This window comes from Pagrus pagrus (genome assembly GCF_965226575.1).
Source record: "Pagrus pagrus genome assembly, chromosome: 16".
In the NCBI taxonomy this organism is placed as follows: domain Eukaryota; kingdom Metazoa; phylum Chordata; class Actinopteri; order Spariformes; family Sparidae; genus Pagrus; species Pagrus pagrus.
Genome location: NC_140200.1, coordinates 6,809,230 through 6,829,718, shown reverse-complemented (window position 1 = coordinate 6,829,718; position 20,489 = coordinate 6,809,230). Strand labels below are relative to the sequence as shown.

At 41.8% G+C, this 20,489-nt stretch overlaps 1 protein-coding gene across 15 annotated transcripts in view; it reads left to right on the top strand.

Annotated features, from left to right (window-relative positions):
• The window catches only part of epb41l2 (erythrocyte membrane protein band 4.1 like 2), a 52,993-nt gene that overhangs the window by 23,423 nt on the left and 9,081 nt on the right, over positions 1–20,489 (top strand). For 5 of the 15 annotated variants that reach the window (XM_084377092.1, XM_084377091.1, XM_084377099.1 and 2 more), the window contains exons 5-17: positions 636–740; positions 908–950; positions 4,527–4,602; positions 5,993–6,089; positions 6,551–6,675; positions 6,821–6,908; positions 9,072–9,224; positions 9,354–9,451; positions 9,990–10,162; positions 11,520–11,593; positions 15,818–15,883; positions 16,040–16,072; positions 18,827–18,994. In XM_084377092.1, coding sequence (XP_084233218.1) covers positions 636–740; positions 908–950; positions 4,527–4,602; positions 5,993–6,089; positions 6,551–6,675; positions 6,821–6,908; positions 9,072–9,224; positions 9,354–9,451; positions 9,990–10,162; positions 11,520–11,593; positions 15,818–15,883; positions 16,040–16,072; positions 18,827–18,994 — 1,299 coding nt within the window. The other 10 variants (XM_084377089.1, XM_084377096.1, XM_084377086.1 and 7 more) reach the window with 6 other exon arrangements.

Genomic DNA, 20,489 nt, shown 5'->3' with positions numbered 1-20,489 from the left:
AAATGCACTCTTTCATCCTCTTTCCCTTCCACTTTCACCACGCTCCCTGCCCCGTCTGTGAGTCTGTCTGTGAAATGCCAGTGTCATCTGGTGCGTCAGACTGAGGCTGTGCTGCCTGACTGAAAAGAAATGAATATTATTTAATTATGTCATTCCTCTCATCCTTTTTTTCCCCTTTTCCACCCATCCACTCTGTCTGACCTTCTGTCTGCCTAAAGGGCACTGTTGTGTGTTTGTGTGCGTGCATGCATGGATGTGTGCTAAATGTCATTGTCATAGCTGAGTGTGGAGGTTTTTATGGACAAGGCTCCCATCGGGGCCATGAAGGAATGCGTTGCCAAGAGACAGATGGAGAGACTGAGGAAGAGAGCAAGGGAATAATAGGACAGATGTGGCTGAAACTGAAAAAAACAGATGCATTGATAGAGAGGATTGAACAAAGTGCCTCACTAAACCATACAAAATGAGTTTTTAAACTTTTTTATCAGGGTACTGTGATCGTATTTCTCAAGCTTTAAAATGGCATTCAAAACTTGACATCTGGAAACATTATTTAGTGGCTTCTAATATACAAAATATACAGTAAAGTACAAACTTTAATGTTTGTGTTTGAATCTCTCTCTTTCTCTCTGCAGAAACGTGCTAAAGGCCAGTACTTATTCTTTAAGGTGTGTGAGCACCTTAACCTACTGGAGAAGGACTACTTTGGTCTGGCATACACAGACAGCCATGAACAGAAGGTATGTATCCTTACACACACATGACCATGATGTACTATATGCCAAATAAATCAGTAATGTTCACATATAGAAACTCCAGACACAGACATCTGTATAGTGTCTTGTGAGACTGTTTCAGTATAGAAATTAACTTTCTTCCTGCTCATTGTCTCGCCGCTCCACTCTAGTGTTGGTTGGACCCCACGAAGGAAATCAAGAGACAGATACGCAGTAAGTTTTTTTCAAAATTACACTCGCCTTTCGCAAGTCCATCCGTCCATCTCTATCTCCGTCAGCGTGCAAGATGTTTCACATAATACAGGGGCCACAACTCCTGAGCCAAAAGGCAATTAATTAAATATAAATATTTAATTAATAAAAGTATTCTGACATTAAAGGAAAAAGCATCACAATTACGTCAAACAAAGCCAGAGACATTTGAGACCACACGACAGCTGACTTGCCAGAGCTGGTGGCGTGGAAGAGGTTACCAAAGTGTGATCTCTGTTTCATTATTCATCAATGTCTTTATAAACCGTTGATCATTTATAAATGCAGAGAGACGTGCGGCATCATCTCGTCTTTTGTTGATAGACGGCTGTCAAGCGTGCAGAGCAACCGAGCAGGGCTAACGCTTGAGTTTATGTTTGAATGCACGCACGTGGCTGTAACGATTAAAATGGTATCCTCCGTTTGCAACGATGTTAGTAATTGGTACGTTTGACATCAGTACAATGACAAACAGGATATTGGTAGAAGTGAGATGAATCGGGCCATTTCATTTGTTTAGGATCTGATTAGAAGTCATGTTTTTTGCAGTTGGACTGTTCTTTTCAGTATTTGTAAGCGTTTGTTTACTATGCTGGGTTATTTTTTGAAGAATATGCCAATACGCTAGCTGGCTTTTCTTCAAGAAAAGCTTTACCTCTTTTCTCTTGCTGTTTACTTCTCATGTCTCCTGCTTACAATATAAGTCAAAACAGGCTTTAACAGACAGCCTGAAACGTATCATTTTGGCTCATAAAGTGTTATTTTAGAACGAGAACATGTGAGGTCGTTACGTCTGGGTGTGTGCAGACTGTGTGCGGTTCCATGTGTAAGCAGAACACAGTGTGTGTGGTGAACATGCATGCCTGTGTCCTTGTGGCTGTGTCACTGTGTGTGTGTGCGTGCCTGTGGTTCATGGATGAGTGGTATGCAACTGGCCGCATGTGTTCATTTGTGTGCAATTCTCTGTGTGTGTGTGTGTGTGTGTGTGTGTGTGTGTGTGTGTGTGTGTGTGTGTATGTGCGTGAGATTGTTTATAGTGAGAGAGACAGACTGTATCGTATGTGTTGGTCCAGACACAGCACCACAAAAATGACAGGCTTGACACCATTCTGTTCTAAACTACCATCAGCGTGCCCTCGGCCGTCACACCTCTACGTCACTACATGTTGGACGGGGACCTTAATATTTGTCATTGAACGTCATTTTTACGGGTTCTTGAATTATTTTGGAAAGATCAAAGCTGCTGCGTGTGCTGTGCTTTTAAAGCGTTGCTGGCCTGCCCTTTCATATAAAGATCAAACATAGAGCTGTTACATTTAGAGCTGTAACAATTAGATGATTAGTTGAAAACTATGATATTAATCACCAACTATTTTGATTTAATTTTTAGTATTTTTTCCAAATTCCAGCTTCTTAAATGTGAATAATTTCTGTTTTCTTTGCTAGTTGGTTGAGGATGTTATCTTCAACTTTGGGAAAAACTAAGCGTCATTTTTTAACATTTCACATGTAAATATGTCCAAGAAAAGGTTGGAAAATGCAGCGTACTATGACCAAATATGTGCCTGTGTGCCTGCTCTTTGTCTCTAGCATCCTGGTTTCAGGGCGGGATACAATAATAGAGAAAAATCATGTAAAATAAATGAGGTAAGAATATAATAGTTGATGATAGAGAAATAGACAAAAATGTGTAGAAGAACTTGTAGGTTAGCTGATAGAAAGTTGGAAAAATGTGACAGCATTTGGGGGAAAAAGGAGAAAAATAAGACTGAGAATTTAATCTGTAAAGCTGAAAGTTTCAGTTATCAGAATTAGATAGAGAGCCAATAAAAATGAAACATGAACCCAGAAATCGTAGCTGTCAGCAGTCAAATCCAACATAACAAATGGCAGAAATCAGCTGTCAGTCTTTCGAGACCAGTGAAAGTAAAACTTTAATCCAGACGAATGAGCTCCTTCTTACATTTCACTTTGACAGATGATGAGAACAAGGTTTTCGCCTCGCTCTCGATGGCTTGCTGAATGACACTGGAAGCAGAGCAGAGCGCTGAGAAAACTGAGGAGTCTGGATTTTGTCCAGTCAGTAGAGCTCTGCAGTCTGCAGTGCGTGTGGCTGCTGTTAATGTTTAACTGCTGCCACACATATTCGCTCCACAATCAAACTAACCTTTATAGCGTTGCATGTCTCACCATGCTGACACTGTTATGTACATTTGCAGGCCACTCAGTGTCTATGATGAGATAAAACCATTTAGCTTATGCTTGAGGGAAAGTGTGATGAGCATAAACATATTTCCTAGATTCCAAACATTTCCAAACAGAAAACGTATGTATATTACATTATATAGAAAAATATCATTAGTGAGAAAGACCCATGTAAGAAATAAGGAGGAAGAGGGCTGGGGGAGGTTAAAGAGCAAGTGCATATATGAAGGGTGTGGGGGAGAAGTAAGGAATTGTTGCCAGGAAGAGTACAGTGGATCTCCTGTCAAGAGGTGAGGTATAGTGTGTGTATAGGTATCGGTATGTGTGTATTCTTTACATCCTGGGGCGGATTAATGGGCGGCACGTGGTCGCTTGGAAAGTCGGAGCGGTCACGAGAGACTCCCAGAGCACTTAGTGCTGCCGACAAGACATACAAAGTCAATCTCACTCCCAGACACATCAACACACACATACACACAGGCGAGGAAACGGGACTGTCTGCGCTCCAGATTTTCCTTTTTTGTATGTTAAGTGACACAAATTAAATCTGGGGAAAGAATGAGAACAAACATGATCTCAGCATTGCATGGAAAATTGATATTTCACCTCGTCTTCACCTCTTGTGTTGCATCTTGGGCGAGAGTGTCTTTGTCTAGTTTCATCACGTCCCGTCACAATATCCCTCACTCCTCCTTCTCCTCTGGGATGCAGTTGCGAAGGCTCTGCTACTGCACGTGTGTGATTCTGTATGTGAGGACTTTTCACCGCATGTGCACGTGCGCATACGCATACATGGATGCGTGTCTGACCTTGGAGGAGGAAATGGTCTCGATGTGATGTCAGCTTTTCCCGGATGGAATTTTCCAGACGATGTGATCTCCATCTTATATCGAGTGTGTCTATATGTGTGTGCATGTGTGTTGCTGGGTGGAGCCAAGCAATACAGAAAGGCCGGGGATGGAGAAGGTGGCAGGCAATATGGCCTCCTGAGACGAAGAGAATAGGAAATGTGACGTCTTGATGATGATAAATGTTACAATTTGTTGTTTGGTGGAACTAGAATGAGGTTATGCAACGGCAGATCTGTTGAGTGCTCGTGTGTGCGTGCATGCATATGTGATGTACCAGGCTTAGCACTTCCTAAAAGCTGTTCTGCATTAGACAGATGGGTCACATGACAGGCAGAGGGATGGATGGAATTGCATTGAAATACGGGCAACCCTCATTATAATGCTGCCACACAAACTGTGGCATGTACTCACATATATTCTCTTGCACTTATTATATACACAGTGTGTAATGTTACTGTGCTGTAAATCCCTGTTTGTCCAGGTAACAACTGGCAGTTTGCATTCAACGTCAAGTTCTACCCTCCTGACCCCTCACTGCTCACCGAAGACATTACCAGGTACACACACACACACACAAACACACGCACACGTACACGCGCGTGTTACACACGCACCAGTGTTTTCTTCAATCCTTCACTAATGACTTTTTATGGCCACTTGGGTCAATGGAACAAACTATAAACACAAAGTTGACACATAATCACCTCTTTAAGCAGCTACAGTGAATTTGTCAGCAAACAGCTGCTTAATTACACCAATTTGGTTCTTTTAGTTCTTTTTTGGTCGCTACTTCCAAAATTTTGAAAATAAAATAAAATGCTCCACACTACGTTCATCAGCTTGTTGGTAGCATTCACTACTTTTTGGTGCTGGGCAGGTAGCGTCAGTTCATCAGAGCTTTTTAGCTAAAACCAGCTGACAAGTGGTGCTGGAAGTAGTAGTATTGATTTGCGCAACTGAGGCAACACAGTAAAAGTAAAAAAAGAAAACATGAAAAAACATACAAGCTGGCTTTGTGCACGTTGTTAATTCATTTGTATTGGCATGCGCACACACGCACATACACTCACGGGCATCCTCCAAGCACACAGCATTTACGTTGGAGTGTATGTCTAATGGAGCGAACAACTTCTCTGATGGTTGTTCTGCAGCTAAAGGCTAATCGAGGACACAGAAATCACACTCACTAACAGGCATTCGCTCACTTTGACCTGCAGTGAGTGACTGCTACAGTAATTTCTCCTCCAACACTATTGCTGCATTGTTTTGCTTTTTCGTCTTATATTAAACTTCAGGAGACACAATAAATGCAGTTTCATATGAGTTCAGAGGGTTAATGTACAGTATATTCATATATTCTGGTAAGATGCAGTTTTGTCCCAGGGGCAGTATATTTGGCCAGTGAAGAGGAGAACTGCGACTAGATGACTGGAGTTTAAGCCTCCATGTCAGCAAATGTCTGTCTCACCAAAGTGACTTTGAATGACATTTTTCAGTAGTCGGGATGATTTATTTCCCAGCACCCTGAGGTATCTGAATTAGTCATTCACACAGAGGCTCCATTCACATAATGAGCTCTTCCATGAAGCTTCACTACAGAGGACGGCACACACTGCCGCAAATCCACAAAACCACTGGACAGTTCACTAAAGGCAAACGTACATGTTATGCAACTGAGTTCGGGTATGACATGGTGGGGATTAGAAATGAGGCTATCCCAATAAAGCAGCGAACCAGCATGCTAAGAAAATTATTCAACAAACACAGCAACAATAAGACATTTAATCCTCACCAGCTGACCCTGGCCTCACAGGACGAGAGGCAGTTTGGCGACTGGGATCGCTTTAATATTATCACGAACAGTAGAGCAGGTTCCAGTTCACAGAACAGGCTTTTTTTTTGGTAGTTTTTTAAGCGAAAGCCTGTTTCCCTTTTCCTTTCCTGTAGGTACCTGTTGTGTCTGCAGCTCCGTGAAGACGTGGCGTCGGGTCGACTGCCTTGCTCGTTTGTCACTCACGCTCTGCTGGGGTCATACACACTGCAGGTAAAACACACTGTGTGAAGATGCACTGTGGAGTGCAGTTTCCATTTGTGAGTCACCTGCTGCTTATGTGTCTGTTTATAAAGACTAAGGGTAACTGGGCCTTTTCTGTCAGGGCCCCTACTCTCTGGAACAGACATCAGACTGGCGGGCTCCTTCACCTCTTTAAATCCCTCTTAAAACATTTTTTATAAGTGTGATTTTACAGACTGTACAGTGGTCTTAATGTACTTTTAACTGTTAAGTCACTTCATTAATCCTATTTTTATACTGAGTTATATGTACATTTTCTTACATTTTTCTATTTTATTTATCATACATCTTTTGCATATCGTTATATAACCTTTAAACTGTTATTGTTTGCGTCTACCATTTTATTTTGTTTTGTAAAGAACCTTTGTAAATTAACTTAATTCATTATTATTACAAGTATACCTGAAGCAGCTGTGTCTTTTGGTTTACAGGCAGAATTTGGCGACTATGAACCCGACCAGCCCCGGCCTCTGGACTATGTCAGTCAACGGACCTTTGCGCCCAATCAGAACAAAGAGATGGAGGAGAAGATTCTTGAACTCCACAAGTCTCACAGGTCAGAGAGAACAGTGTGATGTAGTCATAAGTGCTCTGCATCAGGTCTATTTATCAATCATGTCTCATACAATCATTATGGATTTATGCCTCTATACTGCTGTTAGTTAAATGTTTGTGGTAATTTGCCTTTTCTGTGTGTTTAGGGGGATGACGCCAGCACAGGCCGACGCCCAGTTTCTAGAAAATGCCAAGAAACTGTCCATGTACGGGGTGGACCTGCACCACGCTAAGGTCTAAATGAATGAATGAGTCCTCGCCCTTTTCTTCTCTGTTCTCTCCCTTGTTGTTGACATCAGGGGATTAGCACAGTTCCTTGATGTGGGGAGAGTGTGTCGATGCGTCTGCCTGTTTGTGTCACTCTATCTGTCTGTGTGTGTGTGTGTGTGTGTGTGTGTCAGCTGTACAAACAATGAGGGAGGCCATTGCCATGGGAACAGCCAGTCTCTCTCACTGGGATAGCAGGTCATCAGCAGATTGTGTGCATGTTTCCATGTGTGTCTGAGTATGCTTGTGTGTCTTTGTTCAAGACAGGCAGAAGAAATGGGCGAAATATGCTTGAGAGAGTGAGTCTGAAAATAGACAGAAAGGATGTAAGATGAGGACAAAGACATGAGGAACAGAGATAAGGTTCGAGGGAGATGCGAACAGCTCCTTGAAAGAGAGAAAAGGGACGAGTCCCCTTTAAGGGCATGCTCCACTTGTTTGCAACACAGAGAGCGAAGCAGGGGAAAAGACCAGAGCAGCAGTGACAGTGTTTCAAAATGTTGAAAATCTTTTTTTATAGCATACCAAAGCTGTGGGAATTCAAAGGGCAGATCTATTTTTGTCGTGTGCCATTAATTTGTCCTGCAAGTTTCATGACCCCAAGGCCCAGACTGGAACCCATTCAAATACATGTCAAATTATCAGAATGCATGCATGCATTTTTCTACGTTAATTAGAAATGTAATTTGACACATTTTAACCACTCTGATACTATTTAAATCACATGATTATCAGTTTGAAAATAAAACCTAAGCCGACAACAACCTCACATTCTTGTTTACACCCAAATTTAAAAGGAAGTACTTGTCTATAGCACAGCCAATGTGGGGCAATAAATTTAAACCAACCGCATGTCTTTTTGCTTTGTCATGAAATTGTGTCATGAGAAGTTTTGGCGACATCACGTGCCTAATGTCAACAATTCTGGGCTTTGATATACCTAGGTCATGTATTGTACTGTGATTTGGTGGTATAACAGGGCCATCCAACGTAAGCTGAATGTGAATGAATATATTATATGGAACAGTTAACTCAATGGGAGAAATGGATGGTGTTTACATGTCAACAACAAGATCTGAGCATGAGCAAGTTAATATGCAACTGGAATATATAGATAGGTTTTGTGGAGACAGGGCAATCCAGATCTTTCATGTATAGTTTTCTTTTTTTTTTTGTTTTTTTACTTTTGTGTGTATGTGATTTTTCAGTAATGAAAATATCAATAATCAGTATTTAATTAAAAAGCGATATACTACAGTATGTAGTCTAGAAATACTGTTAAGTGTATTGAGACAAAAAACAAACAAACAGTTGAACTTCTTTGGTTAGCAGCAAGACATACAGTTGATTCACAACAGCTGTGTTGTCTTTAACTCATAGTCCACTGGTTGTTTTGATCTGCGGAGACTTGAATTTATAATGGAATAGTCTGACAGCAGCAGGGATTAAAATACCTAAATACCACAGTTGTATTAATTAAGCAAATTGCACTGATGTTTATTTATATATATTCAACATCAGATTGTTATAAAGCTGCCTATCTTTTATTTGTTTGTTTTGCATTACTTTCAAAATTGAGACGACCTCATCCAGAGCAGCATTCACTGAACATTCTTTGTTTACTCACAGAAACCACACAAGGCAAATGGGATTAAATTGTTTTCCCCCTCCATCCATCTTGTCAGTGTGTCCAAGCCAAATAGTGCTAAGATGTATCTTAAGTAGGAGCACAGAGGTCGATGAGCAGCTGATAGCATGGCAAGGCCATGTGACATGTTTTTCTGTGTCCCAGTAACACATTATCAATATATTGCACCCATCTCCATTAGCCCAACAGATTTTCCCTGTTAATTTACTACTGTAATCAATACCTTCCTTCACCATTAGCAGATGGCCTTGGACTTAAAAGCTTTGTTAGTGAGTTAGTGAGTCGTGTTGGCATTGGACTGAGTGTTTGTGTGTGTGATAATTGAGTTTCTGTTGACCTTTAGCAGACTACTTTAGCAGATCAATTGGGGTACAGTATGATCACATTAAAACAAACGGGCAGCATGTACAGATGTTTTGCAGAGATATAAATGATTTCACAATAAAATCTATTTTGTGTCCATTTGAATGTGACTGTTGCAGGATTCTGAGGGTGTAGACATCATGCTGGGTGTGTGCGCCAACGGACTCCTTGTTTACAAAGACAGACTTCGGATAAATCGTTTTGCTTGGCCCAAAATACTCAAGATTTCTTACAAGAGGAACAACTTCTACATTAAGATCAGACCAGGAGAGGTTTGTACCTGCACATACATATATGCACACACAAGCTTTAGATAATTTTTTCCCACATTGTGCAGCTCTAGATTCTTCTGTGGTGGGAAAAAACTGATAATATTTGTTGTTTCTATGTTTCCTTGATAGACTGAGCAGTTTGAGAGCACGGTGGGATTCAAACTCCAGAATCATCGATCTGCCAAAAGGCTGTGGAAAGTCTGTGTGGAGAATCACAGTTTCTTCAGGTAGAAATGCACACATTCAGATACACACCATAAAGCTAGCTTGTTCTGTGTACGCACATGGATTTCAGAGATTACCCAGTCTGGAGTTCAGGGGAATCGAAACAGCTCGTTAGGTAACGTTCAATAAAGAAATGTGTGCTTTATAAGGCTCAACAAAAGGCTGGCTCTGTTTTCAGACAATAAGTCCAGAGAGTGTATCTTGTGGTTGTTTAACCAGTCTGATGCCGGGTGGAATGAATAGACTCTAATATGCACACACACAAAGATCAACCAGGTGCCCATCATTGCTGCGTTTTTTGCGTGTGCTGTGTCTGCAAGAGAATAAGCTTTAATATCCTGTCGAGGGAAGAGAAACATTTTTGCCCCCCTTGCACATGCACATACAGTTTTTACTGTTAAATTTTATTACAAAGTAAATCCCTTTGAATAAGTTTTCAAATTATATGCCTGTCCCCAATTTCCCATCTTTGTCTCCCTCCCTCCCTCCCTTCATTCCTCCCTCCCTCCCTTCATTCCTCCCTCCCTCTCTTGTCTCTAGGTTAAACGCACCAGAACCTCCACCCAAGGCCCGCTTCTTGACTCTGGGCTCTAAGTTCCGTTACAGCGGACGAACTCAGGCCCAGACCCGCGTGGCCAGCTCCCTCATAGACCGACCCGCACCCAACTTTGAGCGCACCTCATCCAAACGTATCAGCCGCAGTCTGGATGGAGGTAACACATGCACACTAACTCACAAAGAGACACAAAAAGATGACGTTTCAGCTTCTTTCTAAACAGTATTTAGTAAGTGGATATACAGATGATAAAGAGGGGTAGGTGGAAAGATGGGCAGATGGAAGCAGGGTCATGGACGGAGGGCTGTGTCTGTGTTTCTGTGTGTGTTTGGATGTCAAATGCTAGTGTCTGACCAGATACAGGAAATAGCTGCAGCATATGTTTCCTGTCACACGGTGAGAGACGGAGAAGGAGAAAGAAAGAGATGGAAAGATGTGTACGCTTGTTATGTGTGTCTAAAAGAAAAAAGGGCCGTCGTGATGGAAGAAACACAGCATGTAGATACAATATATAGTCCTTCTCATGTCAATCAAACAAGATGAGAAAACTATAGAAATTCCCACAATCAGAAATAACAGCAGTGATCACATTTAGTAATTCAACTTGGTGTCATATCTTCTCAAGCTCTTCATCAACAGTTAGGCTTTTTCCACATCAAATATATATTCTAATGTCTTTGGAAAACAGAAAACAACGTTTTTTTTGTGGTTTTCCGGATGAGTCTTACCAATCCCACCTCATGCAGCTGTGCTTTTCTGTGTCACATGTGTCGGGTTCTTTCACTATCTTACATTGTCCCCTGCTGGACACATTGTTCCACTGCAGGCCAACAAATCCTTGTTGCACTCTGCCATACCTCAAAGTAAATCTTTTTACTATACTGCCTTTTTCTACAAGATCAAAGCGCAGCATCTGAAAAGTTGAACTGACGATACAGGCTACAGCATTTGTGTCCTGGCTTCCCTAAATTAAAAGCTACAGTAATTGCAAACTGTTCAATAGAGGAGAGGAATCAATTTAGTTTGACCTTGTATGGGACTGAATTGAGAGTCGGCTCTGCCCTTCATGTGTTGAAAGTGTTTTATGTCCTTAGAGAAAAACAAACCAGTGATCTTGAACTGAATGAGAATATAAAGTAGCTGTCAGTAGGTGATATTATGATAATATTGTCACTTTATTCCACTGATATAATGATAAAATTAATAGCATAATATGCTCACGCTCAAGTTCACCCTTTCAAAGTTAAGAATATTCAGACATTGGAACTGAAATGTGAAAAAAATATTACCCAAATAAATAGACATGAACAAAGTAAAATACAACCAAGAAAAGCCGCAACCAAAACAATGAATGATCAAGGTGATCATCGATAAGTTGACGATGTGATTATCATGATAGGCCCAGGTGTCAGTGGGAGAATCACAGTTTTTCTTTGTGTGTTAAATTGTAGAGAAGTTGAAAGTCATGTGTATATTTTATTAATTTATTTGTTTATATATTTCTTTTTCTATAGCACCAATGATCAGCATAACCGAGGCTGGCAGGGACACAGCTGAGAACGGACGCGAGCTCCACTCTGACTCTAAGGTGTGTGTTTCAAGTTTTCATCATGTGTGGATACATGTATTTGTGGAAGGAAAGAGAAAAACCATAGGATTAACTTAACTAGAAAGAAAAAAGTCATTTTATTTCTTTGTTGTCGTCATTATATTATTGCCTGGTTTTCCCACAGGAACTGTTAAAAAGAGTTTGCGTATCAAAAAGAGATGTGTGTGATGAAAAAGTGTTTCTCATTTCTCGGCTCATTCTAGTGTGTATACAAGTATGTCTTAGGCTTAATTTTGCTCCCATGTGTCCTTAGTGTGTGAATAACGGTCAATGTTTTATTCATTATAGCATTATAACGACCTTTCCTTGGGGGTGTTGTTTACCTATATGTGACAAACACATGCGGAACCATGCAGCAGGACCATCTGCACTGTTTATCTGAAGTTGTACACATGTGAAGACAAACATAATGGGTTGTAGCTTAAATTGAGTAGGAACAATGGGAAACAGAAGTGAAACAAAGCCAATCTTACAGCTAAAAAGTTAAATAGTTGTCTCCTTTTAGACGTGAGAGAGATACGCAGCTTTCCTGACAAATATGTCTATCTTTATTTAAATGGCTTTCTTTAGATTTGAACATTTGCAGCTACAGTTAGCCTTCAGGGCAGCTATCACAGGTAGCCAGGCAGGTGTTCACAATTTGACATCATCCACCATGACTCCACTGAGAGGCTCTAATGCCCACTGATGGGACTGCACCTTAAACTAAGTCTCTTCCTGACTCGGAGTGTGTAAACAGAGCATTACTGTATGTAAAGCATGCCTCCTGTTCCCACCCCCCCTCTCCTCACTTTCCTTTTTTCTTACTTGCTCACACCCCAGCACTGTTGAAGTTACCTCTGTCTTAGGCCTGATTGAGACCAAATCAGGCGTTGTGGCGATAACCCAAGTCCTTCCATTCATTTGACTGTGGCAGTGTGGATCGCAAATGTTTGCAGAAAGACAAACATGGTGGCGAAAAATTTAAACAGAGTAAACTTTTAAAGAAAACGACCTGAAAAAAGCCGACCGTCAGACTGACTGGTCAACAGTAGTGTTGTTTAAGTCGTTTCCACTTGTTTTATAAAATGGAACTATAATATAGCCTAATACTACAAAACTAAATATATATATACTATAATGGAAGGTGCTATAATGTTTCTTGGTGCCTCAAACAACATCGTGCTGCCAGGAGACTGCACCAGCAGGGGAGGAGAAACACTCTGCAAACCTGTCACGGATGGAGAGCGGTTGCTGCTCCGAAGCCGCAAGCCGTTGGAGCTCATAGACCAAACGATGATACTCTCCCTGCCGTGTCCTCCCACACCGCCGCACAACCCTGTGCTAATCGCTGCAACGCCTCATTTGGTCTAAACGCGGTTTGTGCCTTCATTCAGTGGTGGCGCCCTGTTGACACTGTTTCTGCTCACAACTGTACTCTGCACAACCCTGCTATGTTCACTTTTAACCTATTTTTGGTGTGTTGTTCACTGACTAATGTTATGTCTCTTTCCCTCTCTCTTTTTTCCTTCACACGCTCCCTTTGTTTTTGTTTTTTTTTATCTTGCTTTTATCACTTCCCTCTTGCATGCTCACTTTTTTGTCATCATTTCATAAAAACAAACGATGAAATGATATTTTTTAATGCACATTGCGTCGGCTGTTTTGGTTTTATTTGTAACTTATTTCTTCACTGCTTGCTCCTACACTTTGTGGATGTGTGCGCGCGGGTCTCTCCTTTCTTTTACCGCCCACTCTGTCTCTCGCTCTTGCTACTTTTTTGGTTTCCTCCTCCTTCTTTCCCTTTTTTCCCTTCCTTCTCTCTCCCTGTGTGTGTGTGTTCTTTACCGCAATCCACCTCCATCAGTCAATCTTCATGTTTCCTCTCTCCTTCTCTTCATCATCCTCCCTCTCCTCCATCCCCCCTTCCCTCGACTCAATCTCCGAGCTCGACCATGGCCTGTCAGACATTTCCGAAGATGACGACCTCATCGGCGACACGGCCCCTACACACACATTGTGGACCCTCCCCTTGAACACCTTATCTCCTTTCTCTGATCAGCAGTCAGCCGATCTCGAACACCTCGCACAAAACCCTCTGGCCTCTTGCCCAATCACAAGCTCCCAAACATGCAGTTCAGAGCTTTTGGGACTTGAGGAGGGCTGCCTGGCTGAAACCAGAGCAACAGCTGGAAGACAAAATTGGTGCTCTCTGAGGGGTGTGGTTAAATGTGTTTCTTTCTTCCTGTGTTTTCTCTCTCTTTTGGGAAAGAATGTGAACAGGCGTCTGCCCACAAGGCTGTTTTCAGGATTAACACAGAAACTGGGCTTTTTTACTCCCACTGTGTCCAAGCTCACGTCCAAGTCGGCAGGGAAATTAAAGATTTTCAATGTCAGAGCCCTCAAAATGATTGTTTCTAATATGACTACACCCAGACTACGTCAAATTCTTGACAATTTGGCATTAAAATGGACTCATCTTGTGGCATTTGTTACTATCTATCTGCCTTCTAAGTGCATTAGTCTGGTTCCTGCTGTACTTCGGCAACCAACACGACTACAATTGCCGTCCATTTCCTCTCTTACCTGCCCTCATTTTGTCTCTTCCTTTTCCTCTCTCTCTTCTCTGCCGTCTTATTACTTTTCTCTCCCGCCTTCCTCCTCTCTTCCTCCTCTCTCCTCTCTCTCTTGCTCTAACCTATCTCCATCAATCCATCGCTACCTCTTGAATCCTTCCCCTCTGTTCCTGCCCTGCCTCTTGGTCGTCTTCCTGTTGGTCGTGATGCTAACAGCGAGCCAGTCCCTGGTCTTAGCCCTGATTTTAGCCACACCCCTTGGCCTGACCCTGTGTTACCTAGAGAACGTGGTCTCCAGTCAGAGGAAGTTGGCAGTTTTGCCAATGTTTGTCACCGAAACGGTGAACGATCAGTCTGAGGATCAGTTGAGCTCTGGTTTTAACAAGCAGGCTTCTCTTCTCACACCGACGCACACACCCCCACGCGTCAGGCACCACACTCACACAAGTGCTACCTGGACGCAAGAGATGTGCGACCCTGCTGCATAAATACATACCCTCTTCCACCCTGCTTTCCTTCCCACTTCGTCTGTGTTTGAATGTGAAAACTGTGTCACCACCTCCTCTTTTAGCTAATATTTTCTTTATTCTTACCGTCCCCGCCCCCTGCCCACCCCACTGTGTTGTTTATATAAAGAACAAAGATTAAAAGAGTAAGATTTAACAAATTATTAAAACTCAAAGAGTTGATTAAGCAATGTCAAAATAGAGAAAATATTATTATATTGTCAATATAGAGAAAAGATAGTATATTAAGAGTTATTAAAAGGTATATTAAGAGTTTTAGCAAATATTACAATGGCAAAATACAGTAACATTTAGTGATTTAGAGTAGTTTCAATCAAAATTATTATTGACTTAATTGAAGTTGCTGCATTTTGCCTTTGTAGTGCAGAGTGACACTTCGAGATGAACCGTAGATCAGATGTTATAACTGTACATACAGGTAGACGCCCAGGATAGATGCCGTAACCTCCCCCTCAACCCTATAAATAGCACTTAGAGTGTTTTGGTTTGTATATAATTGCTAATGAATGTTAAGAGAAAACAGTGTTACCCTGATCCCTGAGGTTCAGGATTCTCTTCAACCTCCTTGTCCCCTTGTTTGCTTAAAGTCAAACTATAGTAGCATTTTTCTGGAGTGGCCATTTGGCATTTTTTTGGTTGAATAAAGCTGGTGGATGCAGGTGGATCAAAAGACTGGATGGAAAGAACTAAGCAGGCCTCTGGTGGAAACATCATAACACTTAGTGCCCGGAGAATAGTTTTCCTATTTGAATAAAAAGTAGCAGTTGTGTCCAAAAAACCTACAGGAATACTATCGTAGTCGTAGCATTTAACTTGCTGGTTTGAGTCATACTCAGCACTGTGGACTTGTCGGTGTGTGTATCACATGATAGAAAACATACTTAGATACAGATACTGTGGATCTTTCTTATGATATAGGGCAAGAGCAGTCCGTAGCACCTGCTGTCACCCTTTAATGACATCTCAGACTCTTTTCATGTTACTGCTCCTGTGGGTTCGGTGCAAAGTTCACATGACCAGCTGACGCAGGAAGAAACCAGCTTTTCCCATCATCCATTTCACATTTTTCTTTCTCCGTGCCCCCTACCCTACTCATTTTTATCACCACTGCTATCACCAAGACTCCAACACTGAAGCTTAAGGAGGTGGATTTAAGCCCTGGTGATGCGGAGGCCACGCCCACCCAGGTCTGTAGGGCCTGTCTTTACCCAGCATGATTTGAGAATAATGTAGGGATATTAAAAGATGATATTACTTAGTGTAAAGCTGGTTTTAGACATGGTTTTCTTGTGCAGTCAACCTAACGTGTCCTTACTTTCTCCCTGACTTTACCCCGTCAACAGTCGCCTGGAGACAGTGAGCTCGCCCCCTCTCAGGTTCACACACTGTTACTGGTTATTTAATCTGTGTATTTGGTCTGTCAATCGTTTGCTTTGCCCACGTGGGTTGGTTTGTTGGTTTGATTCACCTTTTTAGGGTGAGGTTGCCCAAGCATGATAACACAGAGTCAGTTTTTGAATTTCTCAGGTTCTACAGACTCAATCTGGAATTTACACGACAATAAACATCGAAACCTGTCGAATAAATGGGTCTCTGATTATACAGATTGTGTTCAGAGTGGGCCTGAGTGTAAAAACTGATCCTGAATGGGCACTTTCACCACATATCGTCACTTTCGGTTGCTCTGCTTTGGTTTATGGCGTCACAGTTTCAGTGGTTTCTGGTTCATACCTGTGGTTCATCATTTCTGGGTTTCGCTTAAAGCACATTTGGGTTTGTTGGTTTGTGTAAGCGTCTGCTGGTGTTGTGGTGTTTGAATGCTTTGAATTTTGTGTGTTTCAACATGGGTACGAGTGCTAGCATCAGCACATTCAATGAAAATGACCAGAATGTTTTAAATTTGTGCTTGTACCCATCTTCCAGCTGTCATCACAGTTTGACTTTCTTTTTTTTTCCAGTTATTATTTTTTATTTACTCTCCATTTATTTATTTTATTATGTTTTTTCCCCATTAGATTGTCATTATTTTTGTCCGAAATTTTGTTGTTTTTAGCGTTGAAGCAAAGCACTTTTTTTTCTTTTTTTCCTTTTTTGTTAATTTCATTTTTTTTAATCAATTTTCTCCATTTCATTTTTTTGCTGTATGTCTGCCTTACAGAGTCCAATGAGAGTGCATGGGGACAATATTTATGTGAGGCACAGTAATTTAATGTTGGAGGTTGGTACTGGCGTCGTCTGATGGCTGAAAATAAGAACTACATGTTTCTGTGTACTCTGACGCCATCAGAACTACAACTTCCTCTGTACAGTTCTGTACAGGACTGCTGCCCTCTCGCACTCTCAGGCTCTGTGTGCATGCCTGCGTGTGGATGTTTGTACATCAAGTCAACGCTCAATTCCAGCTTTTCCAATTATTGTCCTTTGTCATTATCGTATGATTGAAAATGTTTTGGTATTGAATACTGTCATTGCTAATTGTCCCAGTTCACATGGCAGCCATCTTGAACACATGTGCCAGGAAACTTGACTGAAAACTTTGTCATAGATTATATCTAACTGTAGTCAAAGTAACCTTGAGAGCTTTTTATCTGATCTCGCAACATGTTTAAGTGTTTCCCTCAGAAGTTGATCTAATACAGGACTTACATTAGTTGGACAGCCAAAATCACATGTATGGCGAATGCTAACATGTTACCCATGTCAACTTTACCCGGCTCTGATATGTCAAACTTATGATTTTTAGCTTTTTGTGGGATTATGCACCCACATGTTCCATTTAAAAAGAATAATGGAGTTTTAGATGAATTAATTAGGAGGTTTATTGCCCTTAACAGTTATTAGATCAGCAGCAGTCCTTGAAACAGCAACCATAGCAACTGCTTGAACTGCATGTAACTAGTGTTCCCTGAACAGTCCTCGTACTGATGTGCTGCTCTGAGTGTACAGAAAGGGAACCGAGACATTTTCAGTGTTTAATCTCTGAAATGTAAAATATTTATTTGATGTGAATCTTGCTACACCACAGTACAGTAGAGACTTTCTCCTCTAAGAAATTTCCCCAGCAGAGTGTTCACAATGGCTGCTTTGTGACTAGGGGTCAGCGGTGTGTGTGAACGTGACTTTTATGCATGCTCTGTGCATGTCGAATGCTGTTTTGTGAACTTTTATTTTTAATGGTGTTACCTTTCCAATCCTTGGAATCAAAGATGTTGATTATTGCCAGGCAGCTGCGTCTAACTCAACTAATCCTGCCTCCCTAACCCACACGAGGGGCTTTCTTCCTGTTTTCTGGTGATTGGCTGCCAGTGTTGAGTGATGTTTGATAACATACTAAAACGACAAGTCTTTTTTGATGCAACATGGGACTGATAGTGATGCATTGCCATCTGGTACCTGTAGCGGCAGTGTGTTAGTGAGTAAAGGGAAGAACAATGGAAATGGGGGGAAAAAAGAAAGAAAAGGACAGAGAAAAAGTAAGCTAACTGATACTTACTGAAAATGAGCAAACAGTTCAGGAGGGAGAATGTGTGATCACCACTATCAGCTCCATGTGCTGCAAGTCTGCACTGCTGTTCCTGGCCTGGTTTAAGGAAAAATCCTCAACAAGATGGAGAAGCCATATTTTACTGAAGCCTGCCTAAAACACACACAAATTCTCTCGCTCACACACATACACACACACACACACACACACAGGCAGTAAGCCAAACTATATCGAACCCCTTTAAAAGAGGCTCCAGTGAGGCATGGCGTCCATCTTGTCTTCCTCCTGATTGACAGACTAATGTTCCTGTGACCTGTTGAACCAAATTTTTCCACTCCCTCCCATCCCTCTCTCCCTTTGTCCTCCTTCCTTTTATCTCTTTCTTCCCTTCCTCCTCTTTTCCTTATTCATCTGAACTTTACCTATCCTCCATTTTCCCTTTCTCTTTTTTCTTCCTCCCTCCTTTTCTTTCCCTCTCCTCTTCCCTCCTACCTTCTTGCCTTTCCCAACCCCACTTTTTTTTATCCCACCCCTCTTCTCCCCACCACCCCATCATCCCTCATTTATCCATACTCATCTTATTTACTCTCCTCCCTTCACCCCTTTACCCCACCCTTCTTCCCTCCTCCTTCCCCTCCCTCATTAGGACCATGATAAGACCCAAGACGAGGTTCTGAAACACCAAGCTAGCATTAGCCAGCTAAAACGCTCCTTTATGGAGGCGCCACCTCCCTCTCCTCCTCAGCCCAACCAGTGGGAGAAACGTCTCACCTCCTCCCCCGCTACAACGATACGTGTTCAGCAGCAGCAAGTGGTACGTCTGTCTGGATGTTGAACTTGAGAAAAGAAGCATGAATTACTGAGCATTCAACATTTTACTTTTTTTATCCAATGTTTGCAAAGAAATAACAATGTGGTTTTTGGTTGCAAAAAGTCATCACCTGTGGTTAAAACTCCAACTTCTCTCCTCTAGTAGTTCTCAGTGGGTATTTCATGTGATGCTTTTGCCATGGTGGGTTATCGTGACCTGTTCTTTATAGCTCTTAATGGACTACATTGGTTTTTTCTCTTCTGGGGTTATTCATCCTACAAAACTGACCTAACTGTCTCTGCATCACAGCTCAATCATTCATCCCTTTTCAGCTGGACTCGGTTTGCATTTTACATCATGCACATTTTCTTGTAGCAGATTGGTTTTATTCCGCCTACGATGCTGGTTTCTGATCTCTAAAAGAAGCCTTTTTCATTCGGTTCTGGGTGATGAAATCACTACAAGAGGTGGAGATGTAAAGCTTGTTCCGGCTGTACGTGTGTTTTTGTGTCTTGTGTTTTGTGCTTAGAGGTATTTCTTTATTCTCTGTCTTCTCTCAACACTTTTTTCTCTTCTCTGTTCTGCGTTCTCTGTGTTTGTGTGTCGCTGTAGAGCCTTGAAGAGGAGATAGCTTCTGTACTATTCAGTAGACACTCTGGCGCTGGCTTTTGTTTGGCTGCTGCGTCGGCCTGCAGTGTTCCTGAACCAACACTAGATGCTGTTATAACCACATGCTCGGCTACTTCTACTGCTGGTCTTCTTATTTCTCCAACTGCTACACTGTCTACCACTGAGGTGCTGCTGTCACTACTGAACATTTAGGAGTCAGTTTACTTTCAATTTGCATCTGCAGATTTGTTGGTTAACCAGTGACGTAGCCTTTGCTGCACTGACAGATTACAGGAAACGTTCTGAGTGATCCAATCACAAGTGGACAGCTCTAAGTACATGATGTACATCGTATATCTTTATTTGTGTAAAAATGCTGTCGGCTTATTCCAGTGATGGAGGTGTACATTTGCATACAGAGCGGGGAAGTGAGATCCGATCACGCTCGTAATGTGAAGTGACGGGACCCAAAGCTGTCCAGTGATTGGATCACTCAGGACGCATGTTGATACCAAATGTGAACAGCTTCTTAGTCAGTCACCTTGAAAGTAAACTGACATCCTGTAATGCCTCAGTTGATTAAAGATGCTTGCATATATGTTCCCAAACTGCACTGAAGCGATGTGAGCTGACAGTAATGCCTGCTGCTTTGGATGCTGGATGAATGATCGTAATCCTTGTTTTGTATCAGGGGGCCATTCATCCTGAATGATGGGCATGGTAAATCAAATCTAAGAACAACTAACAGCTGTGAATGCCATGGATGTTAGGATGTCATCCATTTGTTTCGTGATGCTAATTATGTGTGTGTGGATTTGAAAGCAAATGTAAAAATTTGCTCCTCAGCAGCTCCTTTAGGCAAAACTAACTAAAAAGCAGCAAGTATTGA